The sequence below is a fragment of the Pseudochaenichthys georgianus genome, chromosome 16 (genome assembly GCF_902827115.2).
Source record: "Pseudochaenichthys georgianus chromosome 16, fPseGeo1.2, whole genome shotgun sequence".
NCBI lineage: Eukaryota > Metazoa > Chordata > Actinopteri > Perciformes > Channichthyidae > Pseudochaenichthys > Pseudochaenichthys georgianus.
The window spans coordinates 19,310,510-19,326,143 of NC_047518.2; the positions used below are offsets into that span (position 1 = coordinate 19,310,510).

At 44.9% G+C, this 15,634-nt stretch overlaps 1 protein-coding gene across 3 annotated transcripts in view; it reads left to right on the top strand.

The window, feature by feature from the left end:
* The window catches only part of LOC117460832 (RNA-binding motif, single-stranded-interacting protein 3-like), a 154,736-nt gene that overhangs the window by 90,594 nt on the left and 48,508 nt on the right, over positions 1 to 15,634 (top strand). For all 3 annotated transcript variants that reach the window (XM_034102421.2, XM_034102418.2, XM_034102419.2), the window contains exons 5-6: positions 13,670 to 13,827; positions 14,851 to 14,930. In XM_034102421.2, coding sequence (XP_033958312.1) covers positions 13,670 to 13,827; positions 14,851 to 14,930 — 238 coding nt within the window. The remainder of the gene's footprint in view (positions 1 to 13,669; positions 13,828 to 14,850; positions 14,931 to 15,634) is intronic.

Below are 15,634 nucleotides of genomic sequence, written 5' to 3' on the forward strand. Positions count from 1 at the left end.
GATCGTCATCAGCCCAGGAAATGTGTATTTAATCTTCTCAGTGTTTTTCTGTCCCTCCATGTGTCCACCTCCAGCCTTCCCCCTCCCTAGCTTTATCCCTGTCTCTCCCTCTCTCTTCTAACTCTGTCTGGCCCTCTCTGATGGTAGTGTCTCAGGTTTGGGTGATTGATTTTAACTCTGGACGGCTGGCAGAAAAGCAGCCTGAACACTGGTTTGCAGCAGGGACTGCACTCTGCTCTGACTCTGTGATGAATTACTGGCCTTTTAATACACACAGTACAGACAGTGTGAGTGGAAACAAAAGAAAGATGGTATGAGAAGGGATGGATCCATGTTAAAATGTCAACAGAAAAGAGAGGACTGTGTGGAGAGCAATGCAAAAGGAAAACATGGCTATATATCAAGGGTTGAAGAGAAGAAGCAAACCAGTAACTAGTAAAAAATAAGTAGCTGGATTGCATTTTTTTTATTGCTTGTGTGACTAGAATATGAGAACAGTGTGTCTAGTTCGCGTTTTCTAGAAAGGCCTCTGTCATTGCTTTAAATGACTCATGCAGAATGTGAAGACGCATGAAGTGTTGGAAGCTAGAGGGAGGAAAAACGTTCTGCCCGTCATGAAATTGAATTAAACATTTAAACATTGAAACATAGTCTCTCACTTGGTCAAGTGTGATGCCCTTTCTTATAGTCCGGCTTCCTTTGCCACTTCACAGCCAACAGAGGCGCAGAATGGGAAACCGCTTTTCTGCAACAGAATATGCCATCTTTTGAAAAGCTTCTAAACCTTGTATTGATGAGGCTTGAGCATTATCACTATTTAGAAAAGGTCTTTTACTTAAAAACACGAATTAAACACAGCAGAATGTTGTGTAGAATTGTCACATGTATGGCTCTGCTTTATTTTTTCCGAATAATTTGTTATCTCTCGTGATAAAAAAAGGCAAACAATACATCTGCATGCTCTTGGATCTTTTAACTTGCAAACTCACATAAATAAATAAACCAGAAGGCACTTCATAAGAACTTCTTTAAGAATATGTCACAACAAGGAAGTAAAAGATAGAATGCCTTTTATTGTAGCAGCTTAATTAGGACAAGATCAACATGTTTTGACCAATGTAGGTCTGACAACAAACAGAATACAAGGGAGTAGCTTCACAAATATAGTAGTAACAATCAATGGGAGGGAATCACATGGTGATACTATGAAATAAGATGAGGAGATTACACAGAAAGAAAAATATCATACATGGAAATAGGTGAACATGGCTGTCATTATGTTTTATTTTGTCTGTTAAAAAAATTGGGGATGAATATTTGCATGTATATCATCATTGAGACCAGGATCCAATAAGTTTATTTTGGTTTAATTTCTGAAACTTGTTTCCCCTTAAACAAAATATGTCCTCTATGTGCAATTATGAATCATTAGGGGTTGGTAAGTGCATGGGTCAGATGGTATAAAGGAGTGTATCTGTTTGTGTTAACATCACCTGTACTTATCTTAGGGTTTTGTCAAACAAAAGTGTAGGGAAACTTAACTCAACAAAGTATCACTTTCAATAATGACACAATACCTTAAAGGTGGGGTAGGTAATTTTGGAGAAACCAGCTCGAGTGCGCTAGAATTTGAAAATACACAGCCGGGAAAAATCTGCCTCTTCCTTCAGACTTCCTCACAGAGCCCCTCCTCCAACACACACGAACGTGCACATGACCAATGAGGGCATCACTAGATAAGTTTGTGCACAGATGGAAGGCTGACAGGCAGTTAGGCCATCCAGTTACTTTAACCGGGCCGGCTCAGATGATTGGTCGTACTTTTTACAGTGCTACGGCTTCCACAGATGACATTTTTGTATGAATTTTTTGTCAAAGCACTTAATATATTCATTGCTATCGGGATGTTAAGAGCATTCCATGGAATATAACAAAAAGTGTATCTCGAGCCGGTTTCTCAAACTTACCTACCCCACCTTTAAACAGTGTTTGAGGAAATTATGTTCATATTAGATATATATTTCAATGTTTTCTAATCCACTCACACAGAGATACCCAGACAGAAGATACAAGTGATCACAAGCTAAAAAGAAGAATCATACCATGCAGGGGTTGTGTTTGTGCAGTTTGTGTGTTACAACCTGTATAATTGAAAGGAAATACATAAAATAACGCTTCTTATTATACAGGGGCAAACACATACACATTAGAAGCAGCAGCAGACAGTAACAATGAACTGACCAGAGACTCCATGATGAGGTCATCAGTATCCAGTGTTGATTTATCTGAGCATCCAGTCATCATGAAGGTGGAGAAAAGTGTATATCGCTATGGCTAATGAAACCCCGGGGATTTCAGGGTTTAGGGTTCATAAAGTATTTATGGTATGTTCATTAAGTATTGATTTAGCCGTTAGAGAGCATATAGACACACAGACAATCCCTATGAAATATAAGACCTTGGTGTGAGGAAGAGGAAGATGGAGGAAGGCAGACATGCGGAGAGAGAATGAGGTTGCGGTGAGGAATGAATGGAAATGAAGGAGAGTGAAGATGGAGAAGAGCGCGGGAAGGGGTAATTCTGCTCTTTAAATATTCATTAGGAATTCAGATCGCATTTTAGACAGCAAGTAAGAGGAGATTAGGGTTTAATCTGAGGAAGAGGAGTGGCAAATGTAGGAAATAGAAGTAATGAAAGCATGGAGGAGGAGCATGATAAAGGGGAAAGTTAGGGATTCAGGTTCAGGTTATTTATTTGTACCCGTAGGTAGATTCTGTTTGCAGAGAAAAATACAAGGGTTCCATCCTGACACTAAAAACAAACACAAACAACAGACACATCTCTAATAAAGGACTAGTAAAAGTACAAGTATACCCTGCTCAACCAAATCTCAAAAATATTTAAAAAACATTTTAAGAAGGAAAACACTAGTACAAACATGGACATTCAAAATTCACAATTCAAAATTAAATAAATAAATAAAAATAGGCATCGTGACGCTCCTATGATGTGTTAATGTGTGCAACAGCTGCTGGGATAAAACTGTTTTTAAATCATCATGGTTTTGTCAATGTTAAAATAGGACAGTTTCCTAAGACAATACAAACGCTGGTGCCCCCTTTTGCACACAGCTTCACAGTTTGGATCAGAGCTCAATTTTGAGTCAATAATTGTCCCGAGATATTTGATTGCACAAATTCTACATTCTGATTCTGGATTGTTAAGACTTCATGTATGTGGGGATGTCTTCTAAAATCAATGATCATGTCCTTGGTTTTGCTTATGTTCAGTTGCAGATAGGACTCCTCACACCACCTGACAAAGTCGTCAACGACAGGGCCGTGGCTGGTCTCATTGTCCTGGAGCCTACTAACAATTACAGAGTCATCTGCATACTTTAAAATAGTCCTATTTTCCCACCTACTTTGACACATATTAGTGTAAAGTATAAATAATAGTGGTGAAAGGACACATCCTTGTGGGGAGCCAGTGGAGGAGCTGACTTGATCAGATAAGGTCCCATTCACCCTCACTCTTTGTGTCCTATTGGTTAAAAAATCAAGAATCCAGCCCATAAGATTATTGCTTATTTCAAATTGTTCTAAAAGTCTGCCAATTAGAATATGAGGTTGAATTGTGTTAAAAGCAGATGAAAATCAACAAATAAAAGTCTAGCATGAGATCCAATTCCCTCCAAGTGTTTAAAAAGTAAGTCAGATAAGGTGACCGTGGCATCCTCCACTCCTCTGTGTGGCCTGTAAGCAAACTGCAATTTTGCGCAAAGTTTAAGTAAACGATCGCAGATGTTGTCAGGTCCATGACTCTTATTTATTTTTACTAAACGAAAGGCCTTTTCCACTTCCCTCTGATCTATGTTAAAATGCTTATCGTCTTCAAGTTTAAGCTTCAGTTCAGATATATGTGTCAAATCGAGAAAAAAAGTGATTTAGGGCATCTGCAAACTCAACATCTGAATTAAAGCCATCCAGAGTCACATGGCAGCTATTCTTTGTTTCCCGGAGGCCTGTTATGGTTTTCATGCTACTCCAGACTGAGCCAAGGTTGTTTGCAGCCATTTTATTTTGTAGTTCAGATTTAAAATTCTGTTTAGCTTTCAGAATTTCTATTTTAAGTTCCCTATTAGCATCATGCAGATCAGAGGCACTTCCCTGTTTAAAAGCGTGTTTCTTTTTCTGAATGCTGGACTTAACCGCCTTGGTCACCCATGGTTTGTTATTAGGGTATATTTTAACTTGCTTACACGGAATAATCATGTCTTTACAAAAGGCTGTATATGAGCATGTTACATCAACAACTTCATCCAAGTCGGCACCACAAGACTCTTTGAACATATCCCAATCAGTGCAGTCATAACATTCCTGCAAACAGGCTACAGATTCTTCTGTCCAGACATTTATGTCCTTTGTCAATGTTTTCTCTCGCTTCAAAACTGTTTTGTATATGGGCAGTAAATGCACACAGTTATGATCAGCAGAGCCCAGTGGGGGTAATGGGACTGACTTATAGGCTTCCTTTACTGACCCATAACACAGGTCTAATGTTTTATCCCGCCTGGTTGGACAGGAGACATATTGATAAAAGTTAGTGAGTGTCTTTTTGAGGGTCACATGGTTAAAATCCATCCATCCATCCATCCATCTTCTCCCGCTTATCCGTGGTCGGGTCGCGGGGGTAGCAGTTCCAGCAGAGAGCCCCAAACTTTCTTTTCCCTGGCGACATCAACCAGCTCTGACTGGGGGATCCCAAGGCGCTCCCAGGCCAGCGAAGAGATATAATCCCTCCACCTGGTCCTAGGTCTACCCCTTGGTCTCTTCCCAGCTGGACGTGCCTGGAACACCTCCCTAGGGAGGCGCCCAGGTGGCATCCTAACTAGGTGCCCGAACCACCTCAACTGGCTTCTTTCGACGCGAAGGAGGAGCGGCTCAACTCCGAGTCCCTCCCTGATGACCGAGCTTCTCACCTTATCCCTAAGGGAGACACCAGCCACCCGGCGGAGGAAACCCATCTCGGCCGCTTGTATCCGCGATCTCGTTCTTTCGGTCATGACCCATCCTTCATGACCATAGGTGAGGGTAGGAACGAAAATGGCCCGGTAGACAGAGAGCTTTGCCTTCTGGCTCAGCTCCCTTTTCGTCACAACGGTGCGGTAAAGCAACTGCAGTACCGCTCCCGCTGCTCCGATTCTCCCTCACTCGAGAACAAGACCCCGAGATACTTGAACTCCTTCACTTGGGGTAAGGACTCATTCCCTACTTGGAGTGGACAGTCCATCGGTTTCCTGCTGAGAACCATGGCCTCAGATTTGGAGGTGCTGATCCTCATCCCAGCCGCTTCACACTCGGTTGCGAACCGATCCAGTGAGTGCTGAAGGTCGCAGACCGATGAAGCCATCAGAACCACATCATCTGCAAAAAGCAGTGGTGCAATCCTTAGTCCACCGAACTGCAGACCCCCTCCCCCACGACTACGCCTCGAAATCCGATCCATGTATATTACAAACAGGATTGGTGACAAAGCGCAGCCCTGGCGGAGGCCAACCCTCACCGGAAATGGGTCCGACTTACTGCCGAGGACCCGGACACAGCTCTCGCTTTGGGAGTACAGAGATTGGATGGCCCTGAGTAGAGACCCCCTCACCCCATACTCCCGCAGCACCTCCCACAGTAACTCCCTGGGAACCCGGTCATACGCCTTCTCCAAGTCTACAAAACACATGTAGACCGGATAAGCGTACTCCCAGGCCCCCTCCAGGATCCTTGCGAGAGTAAAAAGCTGATCCGTCGTTCCACGACCAGGACGGAATCCGCATTGTTCCTCCTCAATCTGATGTTCGACAATCGGCCTGACCCTCCTTTCGAGTACCTTGGAGTAAACTTTCCCGGGGAGGCTGAGTAGTGTGATGCCTCTGTAATTGGCACACACCCTCTGATCCCCCTTTTTAAAAAGGGGAACCACCACCCCGGTCTGCCACTCCTTCGGTACTGTTTCCGACTTCCACGCAACGTTGATGAGACGTGTCAACCATGACAGTCCCTCAACACCCAGAGCCTTCAGCATCTCCGGGCGGATCTCATCCACCCCCGGGGCTTTGCCACTGTGGAGTTGTTTGACGACCTCAGTGACCTCCCCCCGGGAGATTGGTGTTGATCCCCCGTCATACTCCAGCTCTGCCTCTAACATAGAGGGCGGAGTTGTCGGGTTCAGGAGTTCCTCAAAGTGTTCCTTCCAACGCCCCAACACTCCATCAGTTGAGGTCAACAACGTCCCATCCTTACTGTACACAGCTTGGATGGTCCCCTGCTTCCCCCTCCTGAGGTGTCGGACAGTTTTCCAGAACAACTTTGGTGCCGCCCGAAAGTCCTTCTCCATGTCTTCTCCAAACTTCTCCCACACCCGCTGCTTTGCCTCGGCCACGGATGAGGCTGCTGCCCTTCGGGCCTGTCGGTACCTTGCAACTGCCTCGGGAGTCCCCTGGGATAACAAATCCCTGAAGGCCTCCTTCTTCAGTCGGACGGCTTCCCTGACCACCGGTGTCCACCAGGAGGTTCGAGGGTTACCGCCCCTTGAGGCACCTAGGACCTTGAGACCACAGCTCCCCGCCGCGGCTTCGGCAATAGAGGCTTTGAACACCGACCACTCTGGTTCAATGTCCCCAACCTCCACAGGAATGCCTGAAAAGCTCCGCCGGAGGTGCGAGTTGAAGGCCTCCTGAACTTGGGCCTCCTCCAGACGTTCCCAGTTCACCCGAACTACACGTTTGGGCTTACCAGGTCTATCCAGAGGCTTCCCCCGCCACTCGACCCAACTCACCACCAGATGGTGATCAGTTGACAACTCCGCCCCTCTCTTCACCCGAGTGTCCAAAACATACGGCCTCAGGTCCGATGATACGATAACGAAATCGATCATGGACCTTCTGCCTAGGGTGCTCTGGTACCACGTACACTTATGAGCATCCTTATGCTCGAACATGGTGTTTGTTATGGCCAATCCATGACTAGCACAGAAGTCCAGTAACAAACCACCACTCCGGTTCAGATCAGGGGGCCGTTCCTCCCAATCACGCCCCTCCAAGTGTCTCCATCATTGCCCACATGTGCGTTGAAGTCTCCCAGCAAGACTAAAGAGTCCCCTTCAGGAGCCCCATACAGGACTCTTTCCAGGGTCTCCAAGAAGGCCGTATACTCTGAACTGCTGTTGGGTGCATAAGCACACACAACAGTCAGAGTTCCCCCCCCCATAACCCGCAGGCGTAGGGAGGCGACCCTCTCGTCCACTGGGGTAAACTCCAACAACGAAGCACCTAACCGGGGACTTGTGAGTATCCCCACACCCGCCCGGTGCCTCACACCTTGAGCAACTCCGGAGAAGAATAGAGTCCAACCCCTATCCAGAAGTAAGGTTCCAGAGCCGACGCTGTGCGTAGAGGTGAGCCCAACCAGATCCAACTGGTACCGCTCCACCTCCCGCACAAGCTCCGGCTCATTCCCCCCCAGAGAGGTGACGTTCCACGTCCCCAAAGCCAGCTTCTGTCGCCCGGGTCTGGTCCGTAGAGACCCTCCGCTTTCACTGCCACCCTTCTGGCAGCGCACCCGACCCCATCGTTGTTTCCCGTAGGTGGTGGGCCCGCGGGACGGAGAAGCGGAGGTGTTGCCCACGTTGCCTTTTCGGGCTGGGCCCGGCCGGGCTCCGTGGCAAGCCCGGCCACCAGACGCTCGCCGACGAGTCCTCCTTCTGGGCCTGGCTCCAGAAGGGGACCCCGGGCTTCCTCCGGGCCGGGTATCCTCACTTCTTGTGTCGTCTTTCATGAGGTCTTTTGAACCAATCTTAGTCTGGCCCCTTGCCTGAGACCAATTTGCCATGGGAGACCCTACCAGGAACACAAGGTTCCAGACAACACAGCCCCCAGGTTCATCAGGGGGCTTGGTTAAAATCCCCAAGTATAAAGTTTGGTGCGTCAGGTGAAATTCACTGCAGTTTTTGCACCAAATCAAAGATAGTGCTGGAGGCAGAGGTGGCATTTGCCCTGGGATGGATGTACACTATTGTTATAAAAACTTGGGGAAACTCACGGGGCAGGTAGAAGGGACGCAATGAAACAGATAAAAGTTCAACATCTGGGGTGCAAATGCGTTCTCTGATAGTCACAGAGCTACAGTACTGTTTGTTTACGTACAAACATACTCCGCCCCCCTGAGTTTTTCCTGTCACTTCCGCCTTTCGATCCAGACGAAAGGGAGCTCCTAAACCGTCAATAAACAGATCGTTGTCCTGGTTACAGTCTGTGAGCCATGTCTCAGTGAAGGCCAAAACACAGCAGTCCCTGAAATTCTTCTGAAACCGAACATTACCCTGAAGCTCGTCAACCTTGTTCCTCAGCGATTGAACGTTCCCCAGGATCATCGAGGGCAGAGGAATCCGAGGGAGCCGCTGCCTTCTCATGCGTAATCTTACGCCGCCGCGTTTACCCCGCTTCCTCCTCTGGCGCACCGTTGCACCACAGGTTTCAGTTGGATTTAACGTGTAACGTGGTATCTATCACGCGAGCCAGACTTGCCATGTTCAGTTGTAGCAGCACATCTCTGGTGTACTGTGTCCTCTCCCGGATGACAGCCCCATTGACATCACATGCCAAACATTGAAGGAATACGATCCACAGAATCACAGAATAAAGAATATCCATTTTGACTAGCGGCGCAGGGAGCATTCAATCATCCAGACGCTTTATCGAATAGGTCGGTGGCGCATTAAAAACCTTTAAAACAAACACAAAACGGAGGACACCAAACTTTCCCCTGCCGGTCGCAGCGTGCGCATGCGCCCTTTGCATAAAGAGGAGGTGGGCTGAAGGAGGAAGAATAGATGGATTAAAAAAGGAAATGAGCAGGATTAAGTGTAAAACAAGCTTGAGAGGTAAGAGGAAGCTGTCTACGCATAATGAATAGAAAGTCTAATTTCCCTAAAACATCCTGCCTCTTTACATAAGTGCTCTGCCTGTTGTTTTTAAAGAATGTCTCCCTTTAGTCTTCTCTTAACTCTTTCTCTTTTTTCAAACCATCCATTTTAAATACCTGCTTATTCCCAGGGTCGTGCGAGGATGTGATCGCCATTTCTGATGTGAAGAGTTGCTATATTTATAATGCAGACCGGATTGCAAAGATATGTGACATTCAAGTGGCGTCTCACCTCATATCCATCCATCTTGCATACAGACCCAGCAGGTGTTTTTCACAGGTATTTAACCGTTGCTTTGCCCTCTCTTTGCCCTCTAGCTCTTCAGCAGGTGTCGTTGCTTTTCAGGGTAACCAGGAAGTGGCATGATAGAAGGTGCAGACCTGCTATAATGATGCAGCAATGAGGTTTAATGGGGCTGAAAACACAGGCAGGCAGGCAGGCAGGCAGGCAGGCAGGCAGGCAGGCAGGCAGGCAGGCAGGCAGGCAGGCAGGCAGGCAGGCAGGCTACACAGCCAGGGAGAGGCACAGTTGATGTGAAGCTGTTTCCAGCTTGTGACAGATGTTACGGAGAGAGAGAGAGGGAGAGAGACAAAGAGACAGAGGGACAAACAGACAGAGAAAGAGAGAGAGAGAGAGAGTGACTCATTTGCAACATGCAGAGTGAGAGATCACCGAGAAGCAACTTTGTGCAAATGGCAACTTTGAGCAAAGTCAAGCAGAGTTCATTCACATGTAGGTGCTCTGAAGCACTTTAGCTCGTATCCCAGAAGTACTTGGGCAAATACACGGTTTTGCAGCCAACTGTGTCTGGAGATGGTGTAGTAGAGTGTAATGTGATTTCGATAACCCACCCCTGTTGATTTTGTACCCATCACACTCTTGATTTCCCTGGTTGTAGACAATATAAAAAAAGGATTTCCAGGCGAGCAAAGACATGCATAATCAACAACCGGAGGAGAGGTTGTGGCATCCCTCTTGTTCACATCAAATCTGCATTCACTTCTTTTGTTACAGCACGGAAAATGTGGTGTGGGAATGTGGCTGGCCCACTTTTTGCTGAATTGGGAAAACCACACTGAGATTTTATTTAATACATATTTTCTTTGGATGAAATTAAATTGCAACCACATTGCCCGCAGGGATAGGAACTCTTCTGTTTTTCAATGTAATCTTTTTTTATTATGGCTTTCAAACATGGAGAACAGGATTCTGTCAGTGGTGCCTCCATAGACGGCCATAGGACACATCTGTAGATGTCGATACCTACACATATCTGGGCTTTTGGTTGGACAGTAATCTCAACTTCAAACACCATATTGAAGTTCTAACTAAGAAATTGAAATTCACTCTTGGCTTCCTTTACAGACTTAAATGTTGTTTTTCAACTTCATCCCGTAAAAGGTTGGTCTCTGGCTTATTCCTGTCCCAGCTGGACTACGGTGGTACCATTTATAGATTTGCCTGTCCCACTGTTTTGGCCAAACTTGACCCACTCTACCATGCTGCACTGCGTTATATATCAAATGCACCCTATAGGACTCATCATTGCACACTGTATAGCCTAACTGGATGGCCCTCACTTAGAATGCGTAGGATGCAGCATTGTTTTTTATTAATGTATAAAGCCATTTTAGGAAAGCTTCCACTGTACATATGTGCCAGATTTGCTCCAGTTTGTGACTCTTACAACCTCAGATCCAGTGCCTGGATACGGTTCCAGGTTCCTGCTGTGCGGACTGAGGCTGGGAAAATGAGTCTTTTTTATTATGGTCCTTGGTCTTGGAATGACCTTCAATCACGCCTCAAACTGAGGGCACTTGTCTCAATAGCATGTTTTAGATTGAAGTTGTCTGAGGTCCTTACCACCAGCTGCTCTTGCAGTAATAAGTAATGTTACTGTCCTAATGTGCAAAATGTAGTGACTGCTTTTTTGTCTTTTGTTTTCTTAGTTATGTTCTCTGTATTTTATATGTGTGTGTGTTATGTGTTATGTGAAACGTTGCTGCCTTCTTGGCCAGGTCAGCATTGCAAATGAGATTCTATCTCAATGCTTTTATCTGGTTAAATAAAGGTTAAATAAATAAAATAAAAATAAAAAACTGTAGACTGACACGTTTAAATCCTTTGTGTCTAGATGAGCAAGTCATTGTTCATATTGACAAAGTCCACAGCCACAGTAACATTTTAAACTACAGCGCAGCATCGGCTCAGGTGTGTTTTGGAGCTAATTTGTTTGAATGACAGAAGATCAGAGACCTGCAACTTTTTATCAGTGTGACCGTAAAGTTCTTCTTTTTATTTGAAAGGTTTCTCACAGCAACTGGGTGCATATCACTTCCTGTTTGTCATCCTAGTCCTTATTAACCTGTGTGTTCTGATCCTTACCACTGTGCTGCAGTTTGTCAATGGATATAAACACGGTCCTATGAGGCAATTTGCCTCAGCCAAAATGGATCTTGATTCCATAAACAGGAAGCTCACAGTCAGATATGTCACAATGTTCTGATGATAATGAAAAGGTCACAGGCCATGCTTTAACCATTTTATAAGTTAGGTTTCCAAAACAAAACACTCACCATGTCTGTAAGAATAGTTTGCATTTTTTAGCATTAGAGCATTTCTGATTAGATTATGTTTCCAAGTGTTTGAATATTTGCCCATTTTGACTTTGCTAAAGCCCTTTCCAAAGTAAAGGATAGGTTTTCTAATGTGTTCTCCTATGTATACTAGGCATTCGGGGATCCCTTCCTAGTGTCTCCTAATATAAGCAATGGGGAGCAAAATAGTGGTTTTCCTTCAAATGTATCAAAACTTAATCTGAGGCCATTAAGAAGTATTTTTCCACTTTCAAAACAATATGGCCTGTTTTGGAAAACGTTACCTTAGTTTGTGTCAAGCAGAAGGCCTCAGTAACATACTGTAAGTCTTAAAGAACATGACTGAAATAAATGACAACTAAATATGATACAATATCTTTGATGTAGCTGCCTGAATAGTTGAACACACCCACAAGCATGAAAGCAAATAAAAGATGACATTGAAAGCCAGTTGCCCTGTGTGGGAAGACACACTGAGGTAGTCTATGTGTTGGACACTCTGCCAAAGAGAATCTCTGCTGACAAAGAGACATTAAGATTCAGAAAGAAAGGTAAAATATTCCTTCACCGAATACATAGACCTCCCACTCTTTAAAGCTTTTCTTGCCACAAACTATTCATACATGCAGCCAGGCATATATCACACATATATGTTTTTTTTCCTAGCACTAAAATAAAACTAAACAGTGGATTCCTGCCGATTAGAAGTATACAGCAAAGCAGCCAGTACATACTTTAAGTATTTATTTCATTTCCCATACCAACAGTGGAGTCACACCCACACACACAAACACAAGTGTTGAGTGTTGTACCCTACCATGAAGATGTGCAAAGTTAGAACCATGTATACAAGCATTCCTAATAACTATATTTCTAAATATTCGAAAGGGTGGAATGATTTCACCCGCGTGAGGTTAGTTGAGTATGTTACGTTTGTCAAATCAGGAGGGCGGCTGTGGCTCAGTGGATAGAGCGCTGGACTTCGAATCAGGGGATACCAAGTCCGAGCCCCACTGCAGTCAGCATGTCGTTGCGTCCCTGGTCAAGACACGTCACCCCAGATTGCTCCTGTGGGGATTGTCCACAGTACTGAATGTATGTAAGTCGCTTTGGATAAAAACGTCTAAATAACATGTAATGTAAAGGTTACATCTGTTACATGAGTTAAAGTGCAACACCGGGCTGGCAAACGTTATCTTGGAGAAAATACGTATCCCGCCAAACGCAATTGACAATGACTGTATGATAACATACATTTTAGAAGACTAGACTGTTCCCTCACACCCTCTCCTGCAACCATCCCTCTTTGATTTGCTAGAACTCCAGTTACACGCACATGCACACACAAACATGCACGCACAGCCTTTGGTCTCCTGCCGAGGATCATTTCAATGGAGTGCAGCTAAACAGAACCAACATAATTGAAGTGTACCACTCTAACTAACTGAGAGCCACATTAGAAAGAAGTTCCCTCAAACAACTTTAATGTGACTCGGTTAACATCTATGAATCCTGAGGGGCTTTCCTTATTGCTTCAGTGGTTCTGAGTAGGAAGCGGGTGCGCTGCCTTTTCAATTAAATGTGTATTCCCCTTTTGAGCAGTTTCGGCACCCAAGTTCAATTCACAGATATTTTCCAGTCATGAATATGGAAAGGAATTACTTGAATGGCACGGCATTAGCCTTTAATGCATTTACTGCTACAAAACAAGCTTTTAGTGGAGGGCTAAAGTAAACACTTTTATTTCTCTTACTTCAGCTTGAGCCTTTTACTTATCCAAAATGAGATTGCCCTTGTGCTAATCAAAACAGTTATTTTTTGCTTAGCACAAGTGAAATCTCATGTCAAGATGTATCCAGCCGAAGTGAGGATGAATCCAACAGTAATGTCCATTTCTCGAGTGTAATGCTGATCTTGAAGAAAATAGTTTTGTGAAGAGAATTACCATTAAATAGCATAAAAGCTTCTATTCTGGGACCCACATTTTCCGTCTTTGCTTAGTCTCCAAAATTAGTAGAGATATTTGTCTTGTCTTTCTTTTTTTCTATGTAATCCAAGTGACAATAAGTGTCTTCTGCGCCTGTGTCTCCCTACAGCAACAGGAGCAGGACCCCACCAACCTCTACATCTCCAACCTGCCGCTGTCCATGGATGAGCAGGAGCTGGAGAACATGCTGAAGCCCTTCGGTCATGTCATCTCCACACGGATACTGAGGGACGCCAACGGCCTGAGCAGAGGAGTCGGCTTTGCCAGGTATGCATCCAAACTTTCTCCAAAACTGATTATACATCCCGTTATAGTTTAATGTACGCTTTTGCTGGGCAACAAAAATGAGGCACAATATAATACGGAATCATAGTTATCAAGCTAAGCTATCACACATTTGAGAGGTTTCAACTGTTTATATCCTACAAAGAAGAAGCAACATTATCTCAAGTTAACTCTGCCATTTTCTACCCAATTACTTCTAGCTGTAACTGCACTTTCCAGTGTGTGTGTGTGTGTGTGTGTGTGTGTGTGTGTGTGTGTGTTTTGCGTGTGTGTGTGTGTGTGTGTGTGTGTATGTGTGTGTGTGTGGTCTTCTCAGTTACACCATGGAGTGTGCCAGTGATTAGAATGCAGCCGGGGCTCTATTCAGGGTCACTGGCTATGTGTAGAAGACCCAAGACCCACACAGACATGCATGCTCACATACCATGCTCACATACCACACACACACACGCACACACACACACACACACACACACACACACACACACACACACACACACACACACACACACACACACACACACACACACACACACACACACACACACACACACACACACACACACACACACACACACACACACACACACACACACACACACACACACACACACACACACACACACACACACACACACACACACTTTTGCTTGCCAAGCAGGCAATTAGTCATTGAGCTGTGATTGGGTGAGCGGAGCTGAATGGGGGCAGACAAAGAGGACATGACACACAACAGATCAGACTGAATGGAGCTTTTAAACCCGGACAAAGGAGAGGAAACCCCATAGAAAACACTGTGACTGACACACACGCAGGGCCTACCTCAGGCTTTTTTTTTTTTTCTCAGTCATGCATACTGTCGACAAGCAAGCACAAAAGGCAGGCATTTAATGTATTTTAATTACATTTGCATGCACACCACGTACAGTACATTCAAACTTGTAAAAACGAGTGTAAATTGATTGTCCTTAAGTGTCCCCTCTATCTTTTCTCTCTCCCTCTCAGGATGGAGTCGACGGAGAAGTGTGATGTGGTCATTCAAAATTTCAACGGCAAATTTTTAAAAACCCCTCCAGGCATGACAGGTAGGTGTCGATCACCGAGACAATTGCATTGCACTGGCAGAGCCGGTGGTTTTTTCTACAGAGAGAGTTTCTCAATAGGTCAGGGTGCTCATATTGATGCAGCAGCAGTGGCATCACACACTCAATCTTCCTACAAACACCAAGGGTGGTTCCCTCAAAGGTCAGAATATTTTAGTGTGTTAGTCTAACTGCGTTTGCCACCAACCTTTAACAGCACCTCCAATGATTTCTGAGTTTTGTAATGGAAGTCATCTTTAAACGTCTAATCGGTGAGAATCCAGCAGTCTTGTCATGTTTCCCCTGCACACAACATGGTGTTGTTATTTGCAGAGGAAAGGTGGAAAGCTTGCAAAGCTGGTGCTGGATATTGTTTAAAAAATCTATAACGACAGAAAAAATAAACTGTATGAGCTCAGTTATGGATACCAATATCATGCTTATCTTCAGCGCCTTAGTTTGAGAAGTATAAACACATTTCCCGACAACTGTCACAACTACCACTGTATTTTCATGTTTTATCAGTCACACACGGGGCATCTCCGCCTTTTGGTGTTGCAACATCTGTCTGTGTACAAGCCGTGTCAGTGTGGCTGAGAATATATCGGCATGATCTCTGCTCCCTCTCTCTGTCCCATCCTCAGAACACCTCGGGTTGATTTAGTAGGAAGATCTGAGTGATTAATTGACTATTGACTGTGCGGGAC